The sequence below is a fragment of the Artemia sp. Qi Xiang Cuo genome, chromosome 7 (genome assembly GCF_049724085.1).
Source record: "Artemia sp. Qi Xiang Cuo chromosome 7, ASM4972408v1, whole genome shotgun sequence".
NCBI lineage: Eukaryota > Metazoa > Arthropoda > Branchiopoda > Anostraca > Artemiidae > Artemia > Artemia sp. Qi Xiang Cuo.
This window is the reverse complement of record NC_142800.1, coordinates 42,695,512-42,718,424: the sequence shown is the minus strand read 5'-3', so window position 1 is coordinate 42,718,424 and position 22,913 is coordinate 42,695,512. Positions and strand designations below refer to the sequence as shown.

Below are 22,913 nucleotides of genomic sequence, written 5' to 3'. Positions count from 1 at the left end.
TTCTTTCGCGAAGAAGATCTTTGTTGTCGTGTCATCAGCAAAGTGGTGAGGTTTTTTCACAAGGCTATGCCTTAGGTTGTTTATGAACACCAGGAAAAGAGTTGGCCCAAGAATATTTCCTTGTGGTACTCCAGCTAAAATCGGGTGTTCTCTTAAAATGAAGCCGTCAAGGACAACACATATTTATCGTTGACGAAGGAAGTCAGCAAGGGCCTCAAATGACCGACCATCAAATCCATAGACTTTTAGTTTGCATAAAAAACCCTTATGCCATACGTAATCCAAGGCTTTTGTAATGTCAAAGGAGAGAAGGCGAATGTCATGCCCCTGAAGCAGGAGCTCAACCCACTCACGGTACTGCGCAATTAGACAGTCTAGCGTAGACCATGAACTTATTACTTATTTATCAGAGTAGATATGATGCACACAAATGGAGATGCTCAGTGTCAGTGGCATGAAGAATCAGTAAAGGGTAATATTACAGAAGCAGTTTCTAGACAATGGGTGGGCAAACTTCATTTCTTTGGAGAGCCACGTACTGAATGCTAGCAGGGACTGCATTGCTATTGCAAAAGTACAAAACATTTTACAACTCAAAATGAAACAGTTTTTAAGCTGGAATAATATTTCACAGTGTATAATTATTGTTGACTATCATAATAAATTGTACAAGAAATAGATTTATTTTACTTACAGCCTGACTTCAAGACTAACGACGTAATAACTATAGATGCACAATATCAATACCTAGATTTTATTTTACAAAAATTGGCAATGTTTGTTGAAAAATTGTGAAAAATCGAGAAAAAAAGAGGACAGAATTTAAAAAAGAGCAGGAAGGTAAGATGCTAAGCTAGAGTTTATTACTTGTACACATTTTGACTGTGTCAGACAGCAATTAAGGGACTTAGCCAAGATCAATGTTTTTGCATCTCTTTCTCTCTTCCTGAGCCACTAACCCCAAATAAGTTCTATACACAAGGACTTTTTCAGGCATCTATGGTTAAAACTTTTGCATTTCAACCCTAGTATCACCTTGTTAGCATAACTTGAACTACCACCTTCAATGGGCAGCTGCAAGAGAAGGCTACTATGTTTTCACATGCTTAGAAACTTTAACTATGTGCTAGTCTGGACTGTTGTCTCTGTGACAATATTATTGGGAAAGCTGGGTTTGCTCGTATTTATAGTAGGCTACACTTTCTTCGTGAAGCACAATTATTTCATATTACTTGCGTAAATAATTGCTGAGTAAACTTCAGTTTTGGAAAAGCAGAAGCATGCTTAAGCAATGGCGCTTGCATTATATTAGGTATTTTCGAAGACCACACTGCCTTCCCATGACGTACAAATAACAGTTCAAATAGGGATAAATCCTTTTATAAGACAGCGAAAAACAATGACAAAAAAGCTCTTAATATTTCGATTACATATACAGTGACCGATCACATATATGTTCTGATTACGGTCACGGTATATGTGATCGAAACATTCCGAGTTTTTTGTTGATCAATCCTTTTGGTAACCTATAGGCATTGTGCCATTTTCACAAGCAGGATGCACTTAAACTCTTTTCATTTAGTTAAATAATTCTAGTTTTAAATAGTAAAAATAGCAGTAGGATTTGCAGTCACAGTCGAATCGCAGTAATAGTAGTAGTACTACAGTAGTAGTCTCAGTCATAATTAATCGTAGTTGCAATTGTGGACCTGAAAGTTTCAAGTTTATAGCGTTAGCCGTTCCTAAGATATTGCAGATACGCCTTTTCGATAACCTGGATGCACATTCAGGATTTTTTCTTTACATTTTGTACTTTACTGAAATAAATTCAAATGAATCTATTGAAAAAATGTCCATTGTCAGTTTAATATACATATCCTGATATTCATTTACTTAAAATCTTATTTTATTCCTTAAATTAATATTTTATTTCTTAAAGTTATAAAAGTAAAAACATTTAAAAGAATTTTTTTCAGTAAAGTACAAATTATATTCCGTTCTAGCTTTTAGAAAGCATAGGGTTTAGAACCCTACTCGGATTAATTTCTGATCGTTTTGAGTTTGACTTATTTTAATCTCTGTTTGTTTTGGGCTTCATTTATTTACTGATACTGATTTGTGTATGTTGTATGCTTGGTAGATTATTTTATTCTATTTTTTTTTAACTTTTGGTTTAACTGAGTTCTTTGCTTTTTTTAAAAAACTTGTGTGATGTTAACAGTTTTTTTGATTAATTTCTGGTCATTGTGTACTGACATTGTCTCTTTCAGAGAAAAATAATAAGCCTCTTTTACAGTCAAACTGGAATTCCTTTAATAAAAACCTTTAATACCCCCTGGACAAAACTTAAAACCCTTGTCCCTAATCTCTGGGTTTTGTTTCAACCCCAAAAGCCTTGTTATATGATATTTACGCTATTTTGGATAGAATGGCTGTCTCAAAATTTTCTATTAGACGCATTTCGGGACAATACGACGTGTGTGTAGGGTGGAGGGGGTAGCTGCCCTCTGATCACTTCGACTCTTAAAAAGAGCACTAGAGCGTAGTCATTACCAATCCAATGAGCCCCTTCCGAAGTTTATATGACCGCACTTTCTATAAACACCCTGTATGTCCCCAGGGAATAACTTACAACCCTTGCCCTTAGGACTGGGGAGATTTGTTATCCTCAAAGATATAATTTCCTTCCTGTCTGATGGGCTGAACAAAATGGCTATATCAAAATTTGCCCTCTGATCCCTTTCGACTAATAAAAAAGGTACTAGTCTGTCAATTTCCAATCGAATGAGCCCTTTATGAAGCTGCTACGACAAAACTTACTATAAAAACCTAATATGCTCCAAGGACATAACTTACGACCCTTGGCCTTAGGGCTATAGGGGTGAGTTGTAATCCTCAAAGACATGATTTCCAGACCCTTCTACAAAGTTGAACAAAGTGGCCATATCAAAATATTGATCAGAAATGTTTTGGGAAATAATAGGCGTGGGGGTAGGCGATTCTCCCTCCGATTACTTTCGACTATTAAAAAGGGCAATAGCCTTCTCAATTTCCAATCGAAAGAGCCCTTTTTTAAGTTTTACGACAACACCTTCTATAAAAACATTTAATGTCCCCAGGGCATAACTTACAACCTTAGCCCTGAGGGCTGCGAGGGGGTTGTCAAAACATAATTTCCGGACCGTTCAACTACGTCCAACAAAATGCCTTTATCAAAATGTTGATCCGAACTGTTTGACGAAATGATGGGCGTGAGGGGCATTCGCCCTCCAATCACTTTTGAATATTAATAAGGGCATGAGCCCTCTCAATTCCCAATTGAATGAGTCCTTTTTGAAGTTTCTACAACAACGCTGGCAAAGACCACATTGAACGACATGTTTATCTCAAAATTTTGATTGGATGTGTTTGGGGAAATGGTGGCCGTGAGAGGGGCGTTAGTTACCTTCCAATCACTTTCGACTATTAAAAAGAGCACTAGCCCTTTCGACTATTAAAAAGGTTCGAACACTGGAATGTTTTATTTTAGTTATGCTCTCTGTAACCTGTTTTATTTAAATTATATTAAAAAATAAACATGCCCAAAATAACCGTGAGAGGGGGGTTAGTTGCCCTCCAATCACTCCCGACTATTAAATAGGGCACTAGTCCTTCGAATTTCCAATCGAATGAGCCCTTTTTCTAGTTTCTACGACAAAGATTTTAATAAAAACCTTATATGCCCCCAGGGCATAACTTACAACCTTAGAACTGGGGGCTCTGAGGGGTTTGTCATCCTCAAATACATAATTTCCAGAACTATCAACTACGTTAAACAAAATGGTTATCTCAAAACTTGGATTGGATTTGTTTGAGGAAATGGTGGGCGTGAGAGGGGGGTTGGTTACCCTTCAATCACTTTCGACTATTAAAAAGGGTACTACCCTCTCAGTTTTCAATTAAATGAGCCCCTTTTGAAGTTTCCATGACAACGCTATCTATAAAGACCTTATATGCCCCCTCGGTATAACTTACAACCTTTGCCCTGGGGCTGTTTGGGGTTTGTCATCCTCAAAATCATAATTTTCAGAACTTTCAACTACGTTGAACAAAATGACTATATCAAAATTTTGATTGAATGTGTTTGGGTAAATGATAGGCGGGAGAGGGGGGTTTGTTGCTCTCCATTCAGTTTCAACTATAAAAAAGGTCACTAGCCCTTTCAATTTCCAATCAAATGAACACCTTTTGAAGTTTCTACGACAACTCTATCTATAAAGACCTTATATGCCCCTGGGCATAACTTACAACCTTTGCCCTGGGGGCTCTGGGGGGTTTGTCATCCTCAAATACAGAATTTTCAGGACTATCAACTACGTTGAACAAAATTGCTATCTCAAAACTTTGATTGAATGTGTTTGGGAAAATGGTAAACGTGAGAGGGGGGCTAGTTGCTCTCCATTCAGTTTCAACTATTAAAAAGGACACTAGCCCTTTCAATTTCCGATCAAATGAGCTCTTTTTGAAGTTTCTACAACACAACTTTCTATAAAACCTTATATGCCCAGAGAGCATAACTTACAACCCTTGCCCTGAGGGTTGTGGTGGGGAGAGTTGTCATCCTCAAAGATCTAATTTACAGAACTTTCAACTACGTTGAATAAAATTAATATCTCAAAATTTTGATTGGATGTGTTTGGGGAAACGATGGGCGTGAGAGGGGGGTTAGTTGCCCTTCAATCACTTTCGACTATTAAAAAGGGCACTAGCCCTTTCAATTTCCAGTCGAATTTGCCCTTTTGAAGTTTTTACGACAACGTTTTATAAAAACCTTATATGCCCCCAGGGCATAACTTACAACCCTTACCCTGGGGGCTGTAGGGAGGGGGGGGTTGTCATCCTCAAATACCTAATTTCCAGAAAGTTCAACTATGTTGAAAAAAATGGCTTAAAAATCTCAAAATTTTGATTGTATGCGTTTGGGGAAATGGTGGGCGTGAGGGGTTAGTTGTCCTCCAATTACTTTCGACTATTGAAAAGAGCACTAGCCATTTCAATTTCCAATCGAATGAGCTCTTTTTGAAGTTTCTACAACAACGCTTTCTATAAAAATCTTATATAACCCAAGGGCATAACTCACAACGCTTACCCTGAGGGATGTGGGTGGGGGTGTCATCCTTAAAGACCTAATTTCCAAAACTTTCAACTACGTTGAACAAAATGGCTATCTCAATATTTTGATTGGATTTGTTTGGGGAAATGGTAGGCGTGAGAGGGGGGATACTTGCCATCCAATCACTTTCGACTATTAAGAAGGGAACTAGCCGTTTCAATTTCCAATCGAATTATTTCTTTTTGAAGTTTCTACAACAACGCTTTCTATAATAAAAAAACCTTATATGCCCCAAGGGCATAAAAGGCTATCTCTAATTTTTGACTAGATGTGTTTGGGGAAATGGTGGGTGTGAGAGGAGGGTTAGTTATCCTCCAATCACTTCCTACTATTAAAAAGGGAACTAGCCCTTCCAATTTCCAATCGAATGAACCCTTTTTAAAGTTTCTACAACAACGCTGTCTATTAAAACCTTGTATGCCCCCAGGGCATAACTTACAACCCTTGCCCTGGCGGCTGTGAAGGGGTGGGAGGTTGTCATCCTTAAAGACCTAATTCCCAAAACTTTCAACTACGTTGAATAAAATGGCTATCTAAAAGTTTTGATTGAATGCGTTTGGGGAAATGGTGGGCGTGAGAGAGGGGTTAGTTGTCCTCCAATCACTCTTGACTATTAAAAAGGGCACTAGCCCCTTGAATTTCCAATCGAATGGTCCCTTTTTCTAGTTTCTACGACAACGCTTTCTATGAAAGCCTTATATACCCCCAGGGCATAACTTACAACCCTTACCCTTTGGGGGAGTGTCATCCTCAAAGATATAATTTCCGGAATTTTCAACTCGTACTTTGAACAAAATGCCTATTTCAAAATTTTGATTGGATGTGTTTGGATAAATGTTGGGTGTGGAAGGGGTGTTAGTTGCCTTCCAATCACTTTCAACTATTAAAAGGGCACTAGCCATTTCAATTTCCAATCGAATGAGCCCATTTTGAAGTTTCTTCGACAACGCTTTCTATAAAAAAAAACCTTGTATGCCCCAAGGACATAACTTAGAACCCTTGCCCTTAGGGTTGTGGGGGGGGTTGTCATCCTCAAAGACCTATTTTCCAAAACGTAAGACTCTGTGAACAAAATATCTATCTCTAAATGACGATGGAGAGTGTGGTCGAAAATGGATGCCGAAAGAGTGGGGTTAGCTGCCACTAATATACTTTTGACTGTGAAATATGATCTTGTACATTCGAATTTTTCGTCAACCGAGCCTTTTTTGAAGATTCTACGTCAATACCTTCTATAAAAACTTTTATACCCCCTAGAACAAAACGTTTAACCCTTGCCCTGAGGGCAGTGGGAGAGTTTCCTCCTCAGAAACACAATTTGAATGTTGATATCAACTACGCTGAACAAAATGGCTATCTCAAAATTTTGATTTGGTGTCTTTGGAGAAATGGTGGGTGTGGAAGGGGTGTTAGTTGCCTTCCAATTACTTTCGACTATTAAAAAGGGTACAAGCCACTCCAATTTCCAATCGAATGAGCCCTTTTCGAAGTTTCTATGACAACTCCTTTGATACGAAGCGCCCTGGTCTAAAGAAAAAGAAAATAATACATTGTGCCAACATCGTTCTTGACTTAGGCAGCGTAATCGCGATAAATCCTGCATGTAAACAATATGCAACTTGTATGGTTTAGAAATTTTTCCCTGGGGAGACAGCTAGCCTTTTGACCACTTGGAACAAAATGTCTTTTCCAAAATTTCGCTCAGTGTTGAGGGGAGGGGGCATCTAAATTGGCATGGGACACGGCATAAGAAAGGCTTTTATTTTGGACTTTCTGGGGAAAAAAATCTGGAATTTATAATGTCCGAGCAATTTAAAAAGTACCCAGTGGAATGTGACAAAATGACATACTGTATAAAAAATATGACATTACCTGAGCATTATGAATAATGCTGGAAATTGAGTAGGCAACTTGAGAAATTTTATCCATGCTTCAGAATTTGTATTCAAAGTTTCTTATTCATACATATACCAACAAAGTGTCAAATGTTAGAGTTTCAATTTGTTAGAGCAGTTTCTAATTTGGTGAGATTTCGAGTTACATAGCTTTTTCTTTTAGGACACTTGCACGTATCATATTTACAGCCTCATTCACTTTAGCCAACTATGACATTCTTGCATATTCTTTAGTGAAATCTCTGATTGAGGTATTTGTTCGGCAATGTATATATAAAATCTTCATTGCGTATTATAAATTGGTTGCTAGCATAGGTTGATTAATATTTCATTTTCCAAGCTTAATTTATAAAAATTGGTATCTGCTGTTTCAAGAAGAAATGTCAAAATATTTCTCCATCTATAAGACTTCTGATGACATGTGGGACTCGAACTCTGACTGAAATCAGAACCTAATTGTTAATGGAAATAAGAACCTGGTTCAAGTAACGAAGTTGAAGGTTGAACATATCTATTAACATAAGATAGTTCCTCCTTTCTGATTTGGATCTAGCTCCGCTAAAGAATTAGCTCTGCTGTCAATTAATTACAGTAACGAGAGAGATATAGCAATATTCACAATGACCGGGCAATGTAAAAAATTATCCTTTTTTGCGTTAACAATTTATACTTTTAGAAACTATTGGAAAAGACAAAAATCTGTGGACATTATTTGCAAGAGGAAAATCCCGGTAATGAGCCGAGAGAATTCGGCAAACTCGCTCATACAAGCTTGTCTTTGAAAGTAAGGACGATTTACAAGTAGCAATGAACAACCCTATAATTCTGGACTATGAGCGTTTCCGAATAGACATGTGTCGGTATTTGCCAATGAGGTGTTTTCAGTGCTGCCAAGAGTACGGTCACGCTACAAAGGACTGTAAAAACGCTACTCGCTGTTACCGTTGCAGTGGCAATCATGCGAACAATAAACATAAACATTTCAATACTGCGCTAAATTGTGCTCTCTGTAAGCACACAGACCATCCGTACTACAGTGTTAAGTGCCCCGTAGCCAGAAAGCTCATGGTGAAGCCATGATCAATTCTAAGCTAAAAGTTTCTTCGTGGAATCTGAACGGCGGTGTAGTCAATAGACTTCCACTGAAAGCTTGATGTCTTGCAATGAGGTTTTGTGTCTACAAGAACATTTCCTATCAGCCGACTCGCTTTCCCTGTTAAAAGTGAATGACAAAACTCGCCTTTTCGTGGTGCCAGCTAAGCATCCGGGCAGAAAAAGACCTTCCGGCGGATAGGCGATACTAATCAGTTCTCACCTTTCGGCATCATTATTTGTCGAGAACAAGTGTTTCCTTGGCATTAAAGATGCAAATCTGATAGTACATTGCTGCTACTTACCAACTGATTACAAGAACTTGGCTTCCGAAGAAAAGTTCACCCGTACAACAATAGAGCTTGCTAAATCTTTGCAGGGGTGTGCCTATGCATCTCATCGTGTTATCCTCGCCGGGGACGTGAACTGCGACCTTTCAGTGCCAGATCACTCAGGATCTCAAATACTTCTGTCTGCTCTGTCCAATCTGCATGTTGTCCCAAATGACCGTTCTTATACGTATACCATAACTCCGGAGCGACAAGTTCGCTTGATTTCATGTTCTACTCGAACGGCGTGACTGCGAATGGCTCAAGCCATGTTGACTTTAGCATATCGGTATCAGATCATTTACCAATCTCCAACTCTCTTGTCATTGATAGTGTTCTCTTTAAAAAAGATAGAAAAGATACGGAAGTGGGAATTCAAATGTGATATAAAGCAGAGCTTGATGCCACATTCAACAAAATTAAGGTCCCTTTCCAACTGCAGCAACAATCCTCAGACCTCATCGAGTCGGAGAAAAAAAATCTAATCAACATTTACTGTAGTGAAATCACACATGCAATGTGTTTTGCTGAGCGTTGTGTCGTTCCTGTACGTAAAGTTCGTTCGGGTGCAGAAACACCTGGCTGGTCGATAAATCCGGCTTTACAGCAAAGTTGCAAATCTTCAAAGTTTTGGCACCAAATATGGAAGGATTGCGACCTGCCGAAATCTGCTGCCGTTATGACATACGGTTATATACCAAACGTCGTTTTTCTAAATGTCTTGCCAATCACAAAGACTGAGATTATTGACTGCAGGAGCGAGCGTCTTGCAACTAACCCAAATGAAATTTGGAGATTCATTGGGGGAAATAAGTCAAAAGGTGTCGCTTCAGAGCTTCCAAGTGAGAGTGACTGGATCAACTATTTCACCAGTGAATTTTCTTCATCGGATCCAGTGTTAGAAACCCGCTATGAATCACTACTAGTGGATAGTCTAGTTGATACTGAATCAGATATTGGTTTTGTAGTTACGGCCTCTGATATTTATAGTGCTATTATTGACCTCGATAAAAGTGGTTTTCATTTATTACATTCAAGTGGTAAGCTGCTTCAGCATCTACATTTGTTTTGCCAAATCATTTTTAATTCTGGTATTGTCCCCGATTATTTTTGTGTTGGTACATTGACTCCTGTTCTGAAAAAAGATAAAGATAGCCGGCAAGGTTGTTCCTATAGGCCTATAACAGTTTCTTCTGTTCTATGTAAATTGCTGGAGTTACTAGTGATTAAGGTCGTAAATAAGACTTGTTCAACTCCGGACAACCAATTTGGACTTAAGGAAGGATATAGTCGGGAACACGTGCATTATATACTTCCCAACGTTCTGATAGGTATAGAGAATAGTGGCGAGTTTCTCGTCCTTGCTACTCATTATGTCTCTCGTGCTTTCGATTCTAGTGTGCATTCTCATTTGCTGCATAGTGCGCAGCAGCGAAGTCTCAATCGTTCAGTTGTGCGGTTATTTAAAAATCTGAATGCAAGATTATGTGTTATCGTGAAGGTACCCACTCGTCATGGTTATGTAATGTGTAAAGCTGTAATTCGAGTTTGGAAAGGAATCCGCCAGGGTGGTGTAACTTAGCCACCATTGTATAATAATAGTGTGGCTGCACCCCTGAAAAAGGCTAGAATTAGTTTTGTTTTTAAAGGTTTGGACTTTTCCATACTCAATTAAGCTGACGACATCCTGCATTTAAGTAGAACTGTATCGTCTGTTGATGAGAATTTTTCTGTGCTTAAGGGCTAGGCACACGTAGCTGATTTCGGGAACCGATTTCAGCAAGGGTGTATTCCACGTCGAGTGATTATAATTAATGATGCTATGAGGCGGGGCTTAGTGACGTTTTTCGGTGATTAATCATTATTAATTACGTTCTAGACAAGGAATGTACTAGGGCTTTAGAGCTTTAGGCATTTAATTAATCGTATTTAATGATTATCGTAAATTAAGCGTAAACTAATTGTAATTAATGATGATTAACCACCGAAAAACGTCAGGGGGGGGGGGGGGTTTGCACCTAGTCATTATATCATGTACTTAATTATGTATGTAATAATTTCTGTTCGTTTTATGATTTGATGTTGCTTCTTACTTTCAATTGAATTTTTTTTTTCTGATGTTTTTTTTTAAATATTGCTGGGAAATCTGGCGCCCCCTTCATAGCAATCTCCCTTCACCCATGAACACTTCCTCCATGGAAAGATCTTCCCATGTTAACCTTCACCCAACCCCCCCCCCTTAACTACCAAAAAAATCCCCCTGAAAACTTTTGTATACTTCCCAATAACAAATACTATATGTAAACATTGGCCAAAGTTCATAACTTGCAGACCTTCCTTCGGGGACTCTGGGGGATTAAGTCATCCTCAAAGACATAGTTATTGTTTTTTTCGACCGTGCTGATGAAAATTGCTATCTCAAAATTTTGATAGGGGGACTTGGGGAAAAAATGAGCGTGGGAGGGCGCCTAGTTGTCCTTCGTTTTTTGGTCACTTAAAAAGGGCACTAGAACTTTTAATTTCCGTTCGAATGACCCCTTCCGCAATATTCTAGGACTACTGGGTCGATACGATCACCCCTGGGGGAAAAGACAAACAAAAAAACAACAACAAATAAACACGGATCCGTGATCTTTCTTCTGGCAAAAAATACAAAATTCCACATTTTTACAGATGAAAGCTTAAAACTGCTATGGTTTTCTGATACGTTGAATCTGATGGTGTGATTTTCACACCATCAGATGACTTTTAGGGGATGTTTCCCCCTTTTTTCGTAAATAAGGCAAATTTTCTCAGGCGCGTAACTTTTGATGGGTAATACTAAACTTGATAAAACTTCTATACATATGAAATCAGCATAAAAATCTGACTTTTTTGATGTATCTATCAGTATCAAAATTCCGTTTTTTAGAGTTTCAGTTACTATTGAGCCGGGTCGCTCCTTACAGTTCGTTACCACGAACTGTTTGATTGATTATTACAAATATACTGATACCAAAACACTGTTAGAGTGTTTTGACTTTATTTACTTTTTTCATTTAAAAAAAAGTAGAAAAACTGTGAAGATTAGAGCCCAACTGACATTTTAGTCTTTTATATAAGGGCTATAAAGGGACAGCAACACTCAAATTATTTGTGGTATTTTTTGTAGGACACGGTGATACTTAACTTTAAAGGATTGTTTTAAGTTTAAGTTTTTTTTCCAATGTTACAATAACAAAAGAAAAATTGTTAAAGCCATGTTTTGTTTTCAGCATAGCGCTTATGACCCTTTATCTTTGGGGGGGTGTAGGGGAGTAGTACTTAGTTACATACTTAGACATAGGTCTTCCCACGCCGGCTGGTGTATTAGGTGGCAATGGTGCCTCTCCACAACGATCTCTCTTGTGCTTTTGACCGAAGTTCTTCGAGCGACGATCTGAATAGCGCAGCATCCTTCTCAAGGCATTCGCCTAGTGTTGTCTTCTGTCGCCCACACCTTCTGATGCCAGAAGGAACCCAACACCACACATCGTTGGGTAGGCGGCCCTCGCCCATCCGTACCATGTTACCCAAATAACGCCATTGGTTAGTCGTAATTCCATCGATCACAAGTAGCTGCTTTGTCTTTTCACAAATAAACATATTAGTGATCTTCTCAGTCCACTGGTTACCGAAGATGCGCCGAAGACAGATATTCTCAAAACCATGGACCATCCGAACATTAGTAAAGAGAGGACGTTACTGTTGAAGAGCCGGAGCTTGAGGAAGTATGCTACATTCCTCCACACATTTCTTAGTTTATGAAAGGCGCTTCCTGTGCATGCAGCGCGTGTGGTGATTTCCCGCTCAAGGCTTCCATCACATTTAATGAGACTACCAAGGTACTTGAACTCTTCAACCTCCTCTAATACATTGGATCCAACTTTGCGCGGTGGGACAGGTAGGGTACTGACGTTGTTTCAGATGACTTTTGTTTTCTATGTACTGATTGACAGACCAGCCTGCTCGGCCATGTGAGAGAACACAGTGTATATTCTTTTGTAGCTTCTCTCTTAAATGGGATAGGAGAGTTATATGATTGGCAATATCACCGTCACATAGTGTGCGGTTTTGGCTCAGCTGGATTCCACCTGTTAAGCTGCATATTCGAAGTATATAGTCAATGAGCATAGCATACAGCACTAGGGATAGGATACATCTTTGGTGGAAACCAGACTTCACACTGAACCATTCGGTAAGATCCCCATCATCAGTCCTTACAGCACATAACTGGTTCTCGCATAGTGTGACAATGGTCCGGACAGCTTTGTCGGGGAATCCATAATATCGTAGTATTCTCCATACTGAGTTTCTGTGGTCTGGGTCAAACGCCTTCAAACAGTCAATGAAGGCAGTAATAATCTCAGTCTGCCATTCATTTGATTATTCTATGAGTACTCTCAAACTGAATATCAAATCAGCAAACTAATCCCCCTGGTCGAAACTCATGCCGCTCATCTCTTAGTATTGCTTTGACTTTTGATTGATTGCGGTTCAGTACTACTTGGTAGAAAGTTTTACTCCCTACAGACTGTGGAGTGATACCTCGCCAGTTATTGCAGTCATTTGTTCTGCCTTTCTTAAAGAGCTGGACAATAATCCCTTTCTTCTAATCAATGGGAATATTTTTCCCATCGATTGTTTCTCGTAATATGTGTTCGTTTAAGGTGTGACTTTAATCATTCATTATGGTTTGTGCTTGTTTTTGGTGCCAAAGGGAGTCACTAGACTTTAAATATTTTTGATCAGCTGAAGTTACCAATCTTAGAAGATTGTCAGTCAGCTTACACTTAAAGGAGTTATGGAACTTCTAATATTTTCAATTAGCTCCTACCAAAAGGATTTATTGAACTTGGAAGGCTTTCGATCAGTCCTGACCAAAAAGAATTATCTACTTCACTTCCAAGCCCCGTCTATTTGCCTCTTTAAAATACTTTTATTCAGTTGAAATTTTATGAGCACTCAGCTGAGGTCAACAAACTTCCCTCAATAAGTTTATATTACTGACTTTTTTCGGTTGAGGTGGTAGAAGGCATTAAAATTGGAAAGTTATGGCTCTCCAGAACATGAGGTTGTTGAATTTCAGAAACCAAACAGGATGAGAGGCAACAGCTACTGTTATTTTACTCTTGGATATAGGATCTGTATATTGGATATAGGATCCAAAATCTGTTTCATCAGCCTAATTACTAGACAGACTGGAGAATATTCTGCAAAACTATGTAAATGGCTATAGTTACAATTTTGAGTGTCCGGGATTCGTCTGACCTCCTCAAGAGAAGAGTCGTATTATCGTCATAATTATCTGACATCCATGAATACCCATGCATTTAATAGAGATTTTCTGCAATGAATTTTTTTTTGCAACTTCAGAGCGTTTGTTTTAGCCGTCCTAGTTCAGTATTTGGCATGCTAAACTTGAAATCTTGTGTCTGTGAGGACAAGGGTTCGAGTTCTTGTGTTGCTGGTTATTTAGTTTGGAATGGGGGTCAGTAAGGTAAATAAGTAGGGTGTATAAAAATACAGGATGGCTGCCCTACAGCACCTCATTAAATTTCTTGACTAAAGAGCCGTGAAACGGAGATCACCAATGCTTGTTTGGGCTTTAAAGTCTATTGTAGCATCCTTTACCTTTTTTTACTAGAGGGCTCGTGTCCAATCTGATAGGCATCGTGATTTGTATTTCTCTGCACTGTGACGCATGGGTCAAAATTGCTGCAACACTTCAATGGGCCTTTATACCAATGGTGTAGTTACAACATGTATCGTTATTCAGATTAAGTAATATCAATATTTTCTTAATGACATGCATCTCGAAATTTAGCCACATATCAATGCCATTTATAACTCATGTTTCTTTATTGTAGTTATCAGCTTGGTTTAATACCGACCAAATGGGATCTTTCTCTTTCTGACAAGATAACTGCTTCAAGTTTTTGCCGAAGACGCCTTCCGGTCGTTATCACGAGACTTAAAATGGTGGATTCTATAAAGACTGCCACAACATTGGTTGAGCAAGGTCATATTCGGGTGGGCCCAGAAGTAATCAAAGATCCAGCATTCCTTGTTACAAGAAATTTAGAGGATTTTGTAACGTGGGTAGACTCGTCCAAGATAAAACAAAAAGTTATGGAGTACAATGAAGAGGTAAGCGCATGAGTATTTGCCTGAGTTACAAATGCCATTTTTTATGTGAAAATGACAACAAATAAAATCCATGTTAACTGTAATAAAATAAGCTGGATAAATTACTTCAGATATTGTAAGCTGGTTTTCCTAGGTGTTCTGTTTAGCTATTGTTTTTTTTTTACATTTTAGTTTTAAAAAAAATGGAACAAAGCTACCGATGAGAATATATTTTATTTTCTACAATAAAAGAGAGTACAACTAAGATGGGTACTGTCAGGAAGTGAAAGATCTCTAAAATAAATGATTTTTTTGTGATGTTTAAAAAAAAGAACAACACTGGTGGTGTTATATTATGTTTTCAGTATAAATGTAACTAGTAGTCAAAGAGCTCTTGTCGCGGTTGACCACCCCAGTCTTATTTGGTGCCATCTATGTTCGTTTTATGTCTGTCTTATGTTTATTTCGTTTTTTTTTTTTTTTTTTTATTCTTAGTTCATTGACTTATCTTAGTAGGCTCTTAATGTAAAAATCAGAACGTCACAGGATGTTCACCTGTCTCCAAAAATTTATCAAGCAGTTTTCGGGCCTATACTATGACATTTGCATATAAAACATAAGTACCTTGATATTTTAAAATTGTTCTGTTTAAGCTTTCTGGGTGACCAGAATTCCAGCAGGGTCGAACGTTGTCACCATTCTTATGCAATTCACTGATAAATTTGTTCATTTAAAACTAATTATTTGCTAAATTTGGGGTCGTGTCCGCAAATGTTTCTTGAAAATCCAAAGTACTCTTGACCGAAATATCCATTAGTTCCGTAGGCCAACTATGTATAACAGACCTGACTCAATCCGAAGATGTTTCTGTGAGTCATTCTACTAGAAATAAGTTGTTTCGTCTTAACTTTGGGTATTTACCCCGGTGCGCTTGCTCCATGCAAGTGCAAATAAATTTAGCTGTTCAATTAAATTTATGTTTGCTTTAAGATTCATTTATTGATCTATAGCAATATTTGTCATCTCTATTTTTGATATGATTATTCATTTTAACCTCAGATTTTTTTAGTTGTTTTTTTTTTCTTTCGTTAACTGATTGATAGTAATTTTGGTTTGTTTAAAGTTTGAATCGCTATATGACTTTATTTCTGATCGTTTGAGGTTTTAATATTGTTCTTTACTTTTCTTTAAAAACATCTTTCTTGGAAGATTTCGAAATTAATTTCTGTAGATTTTTAAGTGATATAATTTTATTATTGGTTAATATTATAAAAATTTGTGAAGTTTTATTTTTTCTGCTTAAGAATCAAAATATTTAATTGTAATTCAAATTTCAGTCAAAATTCGAAAATTTGGTCAAACTTTTTGATCAGCGGTAGTTTTGTAACATAATTTCTTATTTAATAGTTTTACTACACAATTTTGGGTGAATGGGGAGGGGGGCTGTTAGTCATATGAATTGAAAGTCTATGTAATATTCTTCTCGTTCCTAATGTGCGCATGGATCCCCTGGAGTCAATTGCTTACGAATATTAGTTTCAAACTATTAAGAAAAGATATCGGTCCTTTTTTTTATGAGCCAGTATTTAGGGGACAGAAATATTTTGGTACTTTTACCCCTTTCCCTAAACGTAATATTTGAAGTCCCCTTGCACATCCCAAACAATCCCTGACAGTTTTAACTCGGTCTCACAGTCGCTCCTGATGTATAACACATACACTATATTGAATTCCTGGGTAAATATACTGTCTTTTGATTTACCTTACTACTTCACCGTGATAAAATTTGAAGCTCCACTGAGGATAATAGTGCAAAATCTTTAGCAGATAGACGACAATCAGCTGTTTGCCCCACATCCCCGCCTTCTGAACACGAAATATAAAGTAGCCCAGGACAGTAGCCAGTGGCTACTGTCCTTCTCTAGTTTTCAAATGATAATAGTCTAAATCGCATTTCTGTGGCTTAAATGTAACACTGACACGTTATAACAAGTTCGAGGACAGTAATTTTTACTATTAAAATTTAATGGGAAGGAGGAAAGCAAAGACTACATTTTCTCTCTTTTCTAGAGGGGATGAGGGACAATAACCTGTTAGCTTTTGCTTTACCCGTTACCTCTTGTGGTCTGCTACCCTCTAATTCAACGTTGCCAGGTTTTTTAGCTCAAAAGAATAGATGTCCTTAAGTCATCAAGTCTTTTGTATTTAAGAAACTGGAGATAATAGTGCAGATTGATGACTTTTTTTTCTGGAGTAGAATTGAAAGGACTCCGTCAATTCTAATATATTTTTTTTTTTCAGAGAGACGATTTTTTGTTGTGACCATAGCGTGAAAGATGATTTTTAAGAAAATGCTTCGAGATGGAAAAGTTTTGTTTGTGTCGATCTGAAACTGTTGTTAACAAAAAAAAATGGTAAACTATATAAAGTTCTTCGTCTTTTTGTCATGTTTTAACTTTTGATCAATTTATATTTATTTTTTTGTTTTTTTTTCTTAAATGCTGTCGCATATAGTATCCCTTAATCTTATCATGCAGTACGCAAAAAAACTTGCAGACGATACACATGATAAAAAGTCCAACAGCCTAAAAGATCCAGGGTGGATTTTTCAGAAGTATCCTCCTCTCAATGTTCGCACGGATTCTCCTGGAAGATATAGGGTTCATCCAAAAACGGGACAACCTCAAGTGATTGTTTATCTAGTTACCTTAAACTTGAATTATACGGATTTGAAGAAGCCCTAGAATTATAAAATACATCTCCCATATTTAATAAACTTGAAAAACACACTCAAGTCATAGCAATGGCGTCGACATAGTAAATAACGATGTGTCAATGGTTTGTTAGTTTCGTTTGCTTCTTTTTTATTGTAGACATCGGTACAGTTGTTCCTAGAAAGTGAGGCGGATTTAAACCCAAGTTTGAGTGTTCTACTAGGGGGTGAACCCAATCATATATGTAATAATTTCTGTTCGTTTTAAGTTTTGATGTTGCTTCTTACTTTTTATTTAATTAATTGTTTTTAAAATAATGCTGGGAAATCTGGCGCCCCCTTCATAGCAGTGTCCCTTACCCCATGAACACTTCCTCCATGGAAAGATCCTCCCGCGTCACACTCGGCCCACCCCACCCCCCTCAACTGCCAAAAAAATCCCCCCTGAAAACTTTTGTATACTTCCCAATAACAAATACTATATGTAAACATTGGGCAAAATTCATAACTTGCAGACTTTCCTCCGGAGACCGTGAAGGATTAAGTCATCCTCAAAGACATACTTATTGTATTTTTCGACCACGTTGGACAAAATGGCTATCTCAAAATTTTGATCGGGTGACTTTGGGGAAAAAATGAGTGTGGGAGGGGGCCTAGTTGCCCTCCATTTTTTTGGGTCACTTAAAAACGGCATTAGAACTTTTAATTTTCGTTTGAATCAGCCCTCCCGTGATATTCTAGGACCACTGGGTTGCTACAGTCACCCCTGGGAAAGAAAACAAACAAATAAATAAACAGGCATCCGTGATCTCTCTTCTGGCAAAAAATACAAAATTCCACATTTTTGCAGATAGGAGCTTGAAACTTCTATAGTAAGGTTTTCTGATACGGTGAATTTGATGGTGTGATTTTCATTAAAGTTCTATGACTTTTATGGGGCGATTCCCCCTTTTTTCGAAAACAAGGCAAATTTTCTCAGGAGTGTAACTTTTGATGGGTAAGACTAAACTTGATGAAACTTATATATTTGAAATCGGGATAAAAATCTTATAATTTTTATGTATCTATTGGTATCAAAATTCAGTTTTTTAGAGTTTCAGTTACTATTGAGCCGGGTCGCTCCTTACCAGCGTTGCCAACGTTGTACAATTGTACCGTTTTTGGTACAATTAAGAGATCCCGGTACAAGGCGGTACATTTGAAATTGTTTTGGCACAATCCAAACTTTAACGTAGTCCACATCTCGTGAACGACGTTATCGGTAAATTTGGTCTCAAAGATCTTTGCGAAATCATCAAGAAGCAGAAATTCTCAATAATAGTTGATGAAAGCACAGACTTGAGTAACAAAAAGAGCCCGATTATAGTTGTTCGCCATCTTGATCTGAATGGTGTTGATCGAGAAGACGGTTTTCCTGTAAGTTACTCCTTCTTGAGACCTGTACAAGTTCAACAATGTACAACCGAAGATATTTACTGGGCCTTAACTAAACTATTTTTTCAAGAAATTCGAGCTCTAAAGGCAAACCTAATAGGATTTGCCACAGACAATGCTTTGGTTATGACGGGGGAGCAAGGTGGTGTTTAGGCGAAGCTGTCAGAAGACTACTACTTAAGCTTATTTGTACTTGGTCATTCCTGCCATTCCATTCACTAATGTGCTATTGCTGCCTTTAAACTATTGCCAAAAGAAATTGAAGGTTTTGTCTGAATGTATACGGCTATATTTGTCGCAAACCAAAAAAGACCAATGAGATTTTAGAATTGTAAAAGTAGATGTAATTAAAAGAACATCGAATCTTGAGACATATAGTAACTCGATGGTTGTCTAGACAAGCCGTTGTAGCTCAATATTTGGAGCAGTGGGAATGTATTACTTTATTCTTCCGTGCGGAAAGTCTTAAAGAGGCCAACAAGCCGGGGAAAGCCACTGCCATACTAAAAAATCTGCTGTCAGCGGTTTTCAAGGCTTAATTTGCCTTCCTGGTGTATATTTTAAAGTATATCGAAGACCTAAGCAAGCAATTTCAAGCAGAAGACACCAAGATTCATCTTGTCTATAATCGCTTTTCTTAAGTGTGTAATGCAATAGCATCCCACTTTGTTGCCTAGTTATACCAAAGAAAGTGATTCCCGCCTCAGAAACCCACATGACACCAACTACTACGTCGATGTCAAGGACGTGGAATGTGGGGGCCGAGTGGAAGGGATTTTTGCCAAAGAGAAGGTATCTCTCTCTGCTGCAGTTGAGTTTAAAAAAGAGTGTAGGAAATTTTTGATCGTGCTCTGTGATGAGATGAGAAAGCGTTTTTTGTACTCCAGATATTCATCGGGACCTCTCTGAAATTATCAATGGCTGGCGTAGTTTCCGTGTATTGCGAGTTAGGTACGAAGATAGCACATCAATTGGGGGCAAATCAAAAGAAAAAATTAGCTAGGCAGTAAGCCAGAAGCGCGAAAGAAAGGATTAACCCCAACAATCAGGTTCGAGAATGCTTTCAGAAAATTTTACGCTACTGCCTGGGTTTATTTTTCCTGCTCTTGCCCAAGAACCTTTTCTCAGTTTTCTGGGAAATCAATTAAATATAACTACCGGCTAGTGTCGCAAAGCGACGCGAGTGGCAAATTTTTAACGTACTGTTCAGATGGTACAAACTAATCTCTTGTGGTACAACTTTGATCAGAAAACTGGTACAATTTATATCAAAGCACTGGCAACGCTGCTCCTTACTGACAGTGATTGAGAAAAACAACGCTGGAACCATTTAGCAGGAATTTTCGAAGCTGGTTGCCGAGGTATAGCAAACAACTAATAATTTTTTAAGATTTACGTTATAAACAAAACGCTATAATAACTAAGGAAGTAAACAGTAGTCTTGTTCAACAATCGGTAAATATTTACTAAACATATTATTGAGTTACAACTAAAGTGAATATACCACTTGATGCCTTTTTTATGCTCTTTACAAATATAATAGCCTAATCATTTTTGTCGGAAATGAATTTTTGCCCCCACTGCTAAATATAGCAATGCAGGGTATATATTTGCACATTAGGGGGTGGGGGTAATTTTATTTCTGATGTAAATGAGGGGTAAGTTTAAACTTGTTCCTAGTCTTATTGACTTAGTCTTCTTGACATTAATTTTAAAACCTATTCTTGCACCCTGAACTCACAAAACCTCTAAAAGTACATTCATTTTGCCAACATTTCTACATAGGATGCTTAAATCATCAGCATAATCTACAATATCATGCAAGGCTTTATAAGACTATAGTCAGGCCTGTATCCTCCTGGGACCTGATGTCCAACCGGTTGTATCTTCGTTTACGAATTTTTATCATCCAACCTACTACAAATCGGGACTTAAAGATTGCCTCCTTTTCTGCAAGAGGCGTTTGCTGCCATCTGTGATTTTTTTCAGTCCAGTAACAGTAATGGAGGCCGAACCAGGAGCAAGTGAAATAAAGAAAATCAACTTACGAAAAAGATCAAAAGGTAAGAAATTAGATAAAAAACATAAAGAGATAGGCTAGACAATAGAAAAAAATCAGGCGATAAACCCTAAGCCCGAAGTATTGACAGGTTTGATTTTTAACAAAATTACTATTATTGCTGCCATCTGGCAGAAGGACTTTCAGTCTTGTACAATGGGTTGTACATTCGTTCTTACCTTAGAAGTCCAACGGGTTGGAAGATTTAATTTTATTATTTCAATTTTATTTAATTTGTCTATTATTTTTACTTTTTAACCTATTAAATTTTAAACATAGTTTTAAAGTAATTTTTTTTTTTGCTGCTCCGTATAGCCAAATATAACAATGCAATAACGTTATTTCTTGGGCTTGGTGCTGTGGTCAGTTATTAGTAGCAGTCAGTTATCACAGAATGACTGGTACCCCGTTTTAGTTCAATAATATTTAAGTGATTTGTGTTTATGGCGTGTATTTATTGCGGAGATCTGTTTTTTGTTTATATATGTATGAATATGTTGATGGTGTATGTTTGAATTGGCTTTTGCTTCGTTTGATTTAGTTCTTATTTTGTCCTTGATCTATTTATAATTTTGCGTTCTTATTTGATTTTTATTGGTTTTGTCGATATTTATCTCTTGCTATCGTTTTCTTTTCTTTAGCTTTTTTTCATATTTTGCTCAGTCAGTTCTAGGGTTTTTCATTTAATAAATAAATAATATATTAATTAATTATCTATCTATATATTTTAATTATTTGTCTCTATGCTCTCTACATTCTGTTTTCTCTACACCTTTTTTTCTCAACATTCTATTTGTATTACGAACTCTTTTTATTCAGTTTTCCACCGTTTCGGGTTTTATTTTCGCCACTTTTTCGGTTTAATCCCAACATTTTTTTCTTCAGTGAGGCTATTTAAATGGAGTTGTTGTATGTCTAAAGTTTCATACTGCGAGGTCTAAAGCGCTAACAGTTTTTTTTTTCTTTTGCAGTATCCTTGGAAAAAGCCTTGTCTTTGCTTGAAAACAGCGATATCAGCAACTTGGAAGATAGCGGAGACGAAAACGACCCTGAGTGGTGTTTACCTGGCAACACATGTGCAACAGATGCAGACCAAGTGTCTTCTGATAGTGAAGAAGAGTCTCAAGGCTTTCTAGATCGGGCTAATCTCAATGATTTCTCAGTCCTATTCGACAAAGAAAATGACGACATTCCACTAGCGCAGCATATTCCAGCATTCAAAACTGATTCCGTATCAACAAGTCGCTCAGGAAAAAATCGCCGCCCCAACAAAATGTGGACCAGTTCAGGTACCTTGAACGAGCATCATTCATACATTCCCTTGTACTCATATTCAAGTCAACGGGAAACCGAGAAGCCACATGAATACTTTTTTAAGTACTTCCCTGACTCATTTTTTGAAACAATGGCTTTCACAATGAATTGTCATTACCAGAAGGCCACAAACAAATCTTTGCTCACTAGTGCCTCCGAACTGACAGTATTCTTTGGAATTTCGATCGTCATGAGTAACCTGAAGTTTCCTCGTCTTCCAATGTTTTGGAGCAAGAAATTTCGAGTCCCTATCATCTGCGAGAAAATGCCTCGAGATCGGTTTTTCAAGCTTAGACAGAATGTGAAGTTCCTTTTGTATGACGAGGTTGACGAGGATACAAAAAGAAATAATCGTCTTTGGAAAGTGCGCCCCTTGCTGAGTTTTGTGCGAGATGAGTGTCTCAAGCTTGAGCGAGAACAATTCGTTTGTATTGACGAGCAAATGATTCCCTTTGCTGGGCGATGCAGCCTGAAGCAGTACGTACCAAATAAGCCAAATCCTCTTGGCTTGAAAAACTTCGTTTTAGCAGGCTCATCAGGTCTGGTGTATGATTTTGTAATCTATCAAGGAAAGACAACATTTGTGCCAGAATTACAAGCTAAAGGTCTAAGTAGTGCCGCTGTGCTACACCAATGCCAAGATCTAATTGAAGGTTCATATCTTTTCTTCGATAAGTACTTCACTAGCATATCTTTTCTCGAAAAATTATCAGAAAAGCGCATAAATGCAACCGGCACGCTCATGAAAAATCGACTTGAAGGTCCATCAGCGAAGACC

The 22,913-nt window shown here is 37.7% G+C and overlaps 1 protein-coding gene across 1 annotated transcript in view; it reads left to right on the top strand.

Moving 5' to 3' along the window:
• Positions 1–17,057, top strand: part of LOC148950294 (U3 small nucleolar ribonucleoprotein IMP3) — a 29,329-nt gene extending 12,272 nt beyond the window's left edge. Inside the window, exons 3-4 of the mRNA XM_089091828.1 lie at positions 14,357–14,636; positions 16,917–17,057. Coding sequence (XP_088947954.1) covers positions 14,357–14,636; positions 16,917–16,937 — 301 coding nt within the window. The 3' untranslated portion in view covers positions 16,938–17,057. The remainder of the gene's footprint in view (positions 1–14,356; positions 14,637–16,916) is intronic.
• The last annotated feature ends 5,856 nt before the right edge of the window (positions 17,058–22,913 follow it).